Source organism: Zophobas morio, unplaced genomic scaffold, assembly GCF_036711695.1.
Source record: "Zophobas morio isolate AGI-343-1 ecotype UQ-CSIRO unplaced genomic scaffold, CSIRO_AGI_Zmor_V1 ptg000030l, whole genome shotgun sequence".
Classification (NCBI taxonomy): domain Eukaryota; kingdom Metazoa; phylum Arthropoda; class Insecta; order Coleoptera; family Tenebrionidae; genus Zophobas; species Zophobas morio.
This window is the reverse complement of record NW_026972135.1, coordinates 11301840-11309366: the sequence shown is the minus strand read 5'-3', so window position 1 is coordinate 11309366 and position 7527 is coordinate 11301840. Positions and strand designations below refer to the sequence as shown.

Below are 7527 nucleotides of genomic sequence, written 5' to 3'. Positions count from 1 at the left end.
TAGTCCGCCCCTGAGAAATTGCGATAGCCAGTAAACAGCCGCTTTCGCTTCACTATGCTTCGTGCCTCCAGCATTTTCTGTTGGGGTTCATTCTGTAACGGTGTTAAGGAGCCGGAAAATTGTATACATAATAAACCAAAATATGCTTGCCTATAAACACACTTTCAATCCTATCAGTAAACACTAACAGATAGCTACGAACTTATTAATGTTTTCAGAGTTCCAGATCACTTCACCTGATTAATTTTCGTTCCGGTTAAATTTAGCTGCTGTTTTTTATACAGGTTTATCAAAATACTAATTTCGCGCAATGAAATTAATAGAGACAATTATTAATTAAGAGCGTACTGATGAATTAGTAGATTCGAAAGCAGGAACGCCAATTAACGAGACGAACTTTTTTTACGTCTTCTCGTTCACAGTTTACATATTTATGGGAATAATTAAATTTTTCGGTGCAAAACAAACTCACTGCAAACATTTCCAGTATAATGTAACCCTTATTCCTTAATAACAATGTTTATGTTGAAATTTTAGCTAGAAATAATAATACAGTCTCTTAAGGCTGAAGGCCCAATTACTTAGGCCTTTTTACAAGGTATAGTGAGTGTAATCATTCAAACAATTCAAAAAGGCGTTCTCCACGGTTGTGGGTCCATCTGTAAATTCGCGATACTAAAAAAAATCTTTTTCAACACACACCTTACCAATTGGGTACCACCCAATCGCCTCTCCTGCGTCAGCCCTAGCCGACGCCACAGCATGTCGAACCGCCAACGGAACAGACATTGACAAACAAGTAGGCGGTTCACCAGTTGCTACCAAAAATACTATTAACAGTAAATAAATGCAACCAAATTCATACCTTTCGATTTCAAAACGCCCACAGGATTCGGATTATTCTTAGGAAACTTCACATTAAAATTAATCGGTATATCTCTAGCACCTGGAGGATAGTAATTCCATGTTCTATTCGTCAAAAGTCTACCTTCATAACTGTAAACGATCTGTTCAGTAGTGTGGTACCCCATACCCATCACAAATGCCCCTTCGATCTGACCAATATCGATTACCGGACTCATGGACTGTCCAGTGTCCTCAAGCAAATCCACTCTGGTTATTAAATATTGTCCGGTTAAAACGTCAAGAAGAATCTCAGAAGCACAGGCACCGTAAACCTCGTAGGTTTGAATGTTGGGTTCGTTTGGAGAGTACCTGGGAGTGATACGTGACCTTAAGTACCTATTGTGAATAGTACTTACTGTCCCCGTGCAGTCAAATCTACATACTCTGCAAAACACTCCTGGATTAGCTCTCCCCACGATGGGTTTCCTAACCTGTCACGTACTGGTTTGATTCGTGCCAGTAACTGATCGCACGCTTGAATAGTACCCTAAAAACCGCTACAAAGGTACCGTAATTTTAAACCAAGGAGCTTACATAGCACACAGCTTCTGATGTAATGCTGCTGCCAGTTTGAAGCGAGTTGGCTGCCGCGAAACTGGTACTAGGTACTATGGAGACTTTCTCTAGTGGTATTCCCAATTTGTAGGCACATACTTGAGCAACCTACAACAACCTCGTAGCTTCAGTTCTTCCACAAAGTGGATTTAGTACTTTAGTGTTAATTCCTTGACCGATTTCTATACCACCATGACCAACTTGCACACTACCGTCTCCGTGGAAAATAGACACCATGGCGGCGTAGGGGCCACCTATTACCAATTCATACGCCATGGGTACTGCCGCCAGACCTTTCTTTTTCCACCGGTTTTCCTAAAATTAATTGTTTGTAGACAAAATAGTCAGTCGTTTGGGTTTAAACCTTGTTAAAATTGTCAATTTCTTGTTTTCTGGCGTCTATATCAGCCCAGGTTTTCAGGTCGTTGATATAGGGGGCAAGCGGTACCCCTGTTTTAAGATTACGAAGTCGCAACTCTAGTGGGTCAAGATTCAAACTAAAGGCAATGTGTTCCATTATAGCTTCAAGGGAGGCTAATCCCTCCAACGACCCTACAATTAACTATTAAGTGAAAACCAAAAATTTTTACCAACGCACCTGGAGCTCTCGCCCAACTGTTAGTAGGGGTATCAGTGATAGTTTTATTCACATCAATAGTAAACGTGTCTGGGTCGTACGCCGACATAAAAAGAGTAACCATTTCATTCGAAAGGTCTTCGTTTGCTTGGGCTCCCACATCCATGTAATGGGTGCAATTAAGATACTGGATAACCCCACTGTCATTCACACCTACTTCGTAGTCCATTGAAAGCGGAAACCGTTTACCAAGAGCAGCCATGTTAGTTCTTAACGGTAAAGACAACTTCACGGGTTGTCTCAACTTCCAAGAAGCTAAGGCTGCTGCACATGCTACCAGCCCGTTTCTGCTAATTTTAGCACCAAAGGCTCCTCCACATCGTCGAACAGTCACATTCACTCTACTATTTGGAATATTCAACATGTTGGCTATCGCGATTTGAGTCAAATCCATCCACTGAGTCGACGGGTAAACGTCAAGTCCATCTTCAGTTGGTACTACGTTGCAACATTGTAGTTCCATGTGGAAGTGGTACTGCTGGTAAATATCAAAAGTTCCCTTGATTACGTGACGAACATCGTTGCCTCTTCGTCTTGGTTGCACTGTTCTAACATTGATAATTCTATCGCCACGTCCAGATCTTAAAATTTGACGAGTCGAAAGCAAAGGTTCAACGTTTGATTCTTCGTAGACGACTTCTACCAAAGTGGATGCGTACTGGACTATGTCGTCACGGCGACCTACCACGATTCCTATTGGTTGCTGGTAATACATGACTCTTCCACTGCAAAAAATTTCTTCCTCCGAGCTGATGAAAGCTATACCTAAGGGAGTGAAATTGTTGTCACCTGGAATATGGTCTTTACTGAAGAAAGCAACAACGCCGTCGACTTCCTAGAATTAGTGGAGTTAGTTTTAGTTGTTTTGGGGGGGAAATAGTAGTACTAAAGCCTTTTTGCTGTCGATGTGAATGATTCTGGAGTTTGGTGGGGCATGGGCTAACACTAAAGCTCCGTATAACTGGTTGGGTAAATCGGGCATATCGTCTATAAACTTAGCTTGTCCTAGAAGATAAAGGTTAAATTCAGGGTACTACAACTGAGAGAAAAGTACCGCTGGTCTGGGCAAGCGCTTCTAACTTCGGTATTGGTTTGGTCAAAGGGTATAAAGACTGATTGGTCTCGTAGTCTTGGGTCCCGTTAGAAACTGGTCGTTGTAAAATAGGACCACCTGACAAATTTTTAGGCGACAGTAGATGGTCTGGAGCCAAGTACAGGACCGCCTAAAATATACTAACTTAAATATCTTTGTTTTCTACTAAATCTCGTTGTTTGCCTTGTAGAAAAGTGAAATGGCTAGCTGCTGCCTATACCGCGGAGATGGATCAGGAGGTCTTTCATCAGCTTGTAATTCCAACGAAAGAGTACCAAAAGCTGCCTGTAAAGTCTGATTATCAAACAAATTTGCCCCTTTCAAAATTTTTTCCGTATTTGAAGCATGAACGAACTCGTCGTTTATGTTTCCATAGACAATAGTGACATTTTCTAGTTGAAGATTCGTACGAAATTGGAACAGAAATCCTGCGTTGACCATAGCATGAACATTTTGAGCACGTGGCATGATCTAAAATCTTACAATGTGTATTTTAAGCTCCACTTTCGAAGAAACTTACTTTGTAGCTTATAAATTTTACCGATTTTGGGTGTTCCGGTAGAGTAATTTTTTGCAAAACTTTCAGTTTCATGTCGCTTTTGATAAAATCGCTTGGACGCTGAATAGTTTGAGTGCCGTCGACGGTCACTATTGTTAAAAGAGCACCTACGGTTTCCAAGAGCAGAAACATATCAGACGGAAATTCGTTGTAGTCGTGTTTTATAGTTAAGTTTCCAGCAATAGTTCCTCTCTAGAAAGCAAAATTAGAAACAATATTTTTGAAGAAATCACTTACGTTTCTGACGGGTAAGTTAGCGATTAAGTCGATATGATTAGCCATTTGGTTTAGATACGAGAAATTCGGATAAGTTTGGGCAATTTTTCGAAAAACATCTATGGTGTTGGATAGAGTTATATTAGCTCCCAGAATAAGAGAATTGCCTCTGAATTCATATCCACTCAATTCGGGAACTGAGGTGACATCTATATACAAATCGACTGGGTTGGCATACGATAGATACACCCCTAAAAATTGGCTTTAAATTGTATACTTAGCACTCAATCGAAGTACCTTGGGCTGTATTTCCAGCCACTAGTCTATAAGTCGACGACGTAAAAGAACGCATAGTCTTAAGCAAATCCCTCAAAGTATGAACCCTAATCCACTTAGACGAGTTCTTCAAAAGTGTATAAGTCGGTACTTTAGCCATTTCGTCACACTTTTCGATATATTCCCACCCACACTTCTCCCTCTGACAAACAACTAAATCCTCAATATCCGGGTACTGCCCTAGCAGCTCCGGATTTGCATCTCCACACAAAGACTTAAAAGCCGCCAAAATTGGCCTGTAACCGGTACACCGACAAATATTTCCGCCGAATGAGTTTTCAACCTCCTCCATTGTCAGTTTTCCGGATTCGTACAACGCAAACATATTCATTACCATGGCTGGTGAGCAGAAACCACACTGCGTGCCATTAAAAAGCGCCAGAACTTTTTGAATCGGGTGGTACCCGTTCAGAGGGTCACCGATGCCTTCAATGGTGTAAATCTTCCACCCACTGATTGATAGAATGGGTACCAAACACTAAAATATACTTTACACCCTGTATCATAAAGGCAAAGATGTGATTTTTACCGAATTCACTGCCAAAAATATGTTCTTATGTGTAACGGGATCTTTGTTTTGTAAAACAACCACACAAGACCCACATCCGCCTTCACGGCACATTACTTTCGTTCCGGTCAAGTGGAGATGGTTCCGGAGGTAAAAATTCAGAGATGTGTTTGGATCAATGTCTTCAGTTTTAACTAAATTAAATATTTCAGTTGTTGTTAGTTGTTTAATTTAGACGAATGGACTTACCGACATGTTCCTTGTCTTGGAGGTGGAAACGAATTTCTTTTAAACTAAAAATGATTCGGGGTAGATTTGTGGATTTAAATTGGTGATACGTACTTTTTTATTTTCGTTGATTGTAAGGTTTCGTCCTCTAAAGAGGACTCTAATGCACCCATTTTTCTGGTACCCACTTGACTTATTGTACACAGCTTCGAATGTTGCTGCCTCACTAGTTATTAAATTAATAAAAGCTTTCTCTGATATGCAGCTATCGAGAAATCTAAGTTCGCGCAAACTGGATCAGTACCCGGGGATAATATATGTAGATTGGAAACAGGTTTCATCTTACTGTATTTATTCTGAGTGCAAAAAGTAGATATTAATAATTCCGGAAATTGCTTACACCGATATTACTGTATTACAATTCATTTCAGTACGAGTAGTACTTTGTATAAATCGTACTGAGGATAATTCAAACTATTCATAAATGGGTTTTCGGTTAAGCTGTCTGCGCCTACAATAAATAATGTAATAAATTAACAAATGATAAACTGGGAATTGGTTTAAATTTGTACTAATAAGGTACCACCTTAGATTAGCTTATCACTGACAATATTTAAATATGTACGTGTAAAAAGTGTGTATAAATCAAGATTAATTTTTTAAGAATCATTTCTCATTTGTATGTAATTGTCATACTAGACAAATATTGTATATAGTTACTAAATAATCAGGAACAGATAATTACGGAGAAACTGTAGAAATTTTCCTTACCATGTTTTAAACATATTATAATAAAACAGTTATACCGTGTGATTTTTTTTATTTGTGATCTAGTTTTGCCACTCACTATGTCGCCAAATTACGTAAGTCGCCTCTTAAAACATACAGCTTGTATTGTGGTGGGTTGCCTGTAATCTCGGAGTTAACAACGCAAATTGAGTTGTGTTGTCATTTTCGGAAATTCTTATTATTTTTCCAATTTTAGACAAAAAGTCTAGATCTGCTAGAACATTTTCATGGTCACCATTGTAATCTCTAGCCAAAATTATACAGGCAACAACACATTTCCCTAACCATAGATGTTTTTAATTTCATTTTTTCAGCCTGTAAATTGAACCTAAACTATCCTTCTCCTCGCCTGTTGCGTTTCTCTTTTTCTTTTAGTTCATCACATTCTTTCATCATATGTTTTCTCGTTTCTCCCTGTTTCTACACAATCTGCATACTCTCTCTTCCTCACTCATACAAAATTTATTTTCTTTCTCTTCGTTCCCGCATTTAAATCGGACCATGATTATTCCCTCCCGCTTGTTTTTGTTGTCAGGTACTGGGGCTCTTTTTGCCCTATTATTATCCTTAAATCTATCGTTGTACCTAGAATTTCTTATGTCACCTCTTCCCTCCTATCTCTGTACATCAAAATCTCTTCTACAGAGCTCCTGTCACATCCTTCCAGGTGCAACCAGTGCGCTCGTAGTATTTTGGCCGCACTTTCCAAAGTTCTTCCTCCAATCCTTCTTTTTTCCCCTCACTATATACACTTTTAACCAAAAAAACTATTAAACGGCATTATACACCTCTTCCAATCATCACCAAATTCTATTTCTACAATTCCCCGTGTCATCCCCATATTTTGCTAGCTCTTTTGCATACGTTGTTTATACGTGTGCTCATTGAGTTGGCCGAGTTAAAGTAGAATCCGAAATTTCTAAATTCCCCACTTTCAAACTCAAGACCATTATTTTTGTCTTATTTATATTTACTACAAATCCCTTCCTTCTCATAGACCTTTCAAGACTTCTCAGCATTTCTTTAATTTCTCCTTCCGACTTAGCTATCAACACAATGTCATCCGGATAAGTCAATACCAAAACCTTTTTCTTCCAATCACTACCCTTCCTATCTGTAGTTTGCTGAATATTTCTTCAAAATCTCCTATGTAATAGTGAAAAGTCTTGGAATCAGCGGGCTTTCCTGTCTTACCCTGTTTATCGTATCAAAATTTTCACTCTCTTTTCCATTCACTTTTACACCGATCGTTGTGTTTTAATAGAGTTTGTTGATCCTGTCTATTAGATGTCCATTTATATATTTTTTTCAAATATTCCCACATCTTTTCTCTTTAGGGTGCCAATTAAGGTTAAAAACCTCATTTTAAAAAATCTACAAAGGGTAAAACACGGTACCTCATTCTTTCTTGTGTATTTCTTTCCCGATTTCATTGTGCAATATATAGAAATTAAGATCTACTGTTTCCCTCCCTCCTTAAACCCTATAGAAATTGTTTAAACTCCCAGGCAACATGATGTCGTCTTTTTCACGTGAATAAATGGTCATCATTTACGTCATAGTGACCAAAGATTTCACGTGATATTGACGTACCACTGACGGTCAAATGTCTCGTCTAGATGACGTCATTTTCTCACGAACTATTGACGTGATGTACTGACGTCTTAGAGTCGTCATTTTGTAACGAATTATTGACGTGA

General features: G+C 38.9%; 1 protein-coding gene across 2 annotated transcripts; it reads right to left on the bottom strand.

Moving 5' to 3' along the window:
* Positions 1-475: 475 nt before the first annotated feature.
* Positions 476-5322, bottom strand: LOC135138780 (uncharacterized). 2 transcript variants are annotated; one of them, XM_064068797.1, is made up of 17 exons: positions 5153-5322; positions 5060-5103; positions 4832-5004; positions 4264-4780; positions 3988-4217; positions 3712-3942; positions 3375-3662; positions 3153-3321; positions 2985-3103; positions 2060-2933; positions 1826-2013; positions 1618-1776; positions 1441-1569; positions 1290-1393; positions 866-1242; positions 708-818; positions 476-659 (listed from the first exon to the last, which is right to left on the bottom strand). In XM_064068797.1, exons 1-17 carry the CDS (start codon positions 5209-5211, stop codon positions 592-594), a joined length of 3840 nt encoding a protein of 1279 aa, XP_063924867.1. In that variant the 5' UTR covers positions 5212-5322; the 3' UTR covers positions 476-591. The 2 variants fall into 2 exon arrangements, with proteins under 2 accessions (XP_063924867.1, XP_063924866.1); XM_064068796.1 differs by having other exon boundaries at positions 866-1215; positions 1263-1393; positions 5153-5321.
* Between the last annotated feature and the right edge of the window lie 2205 nt (positions 5323-7527).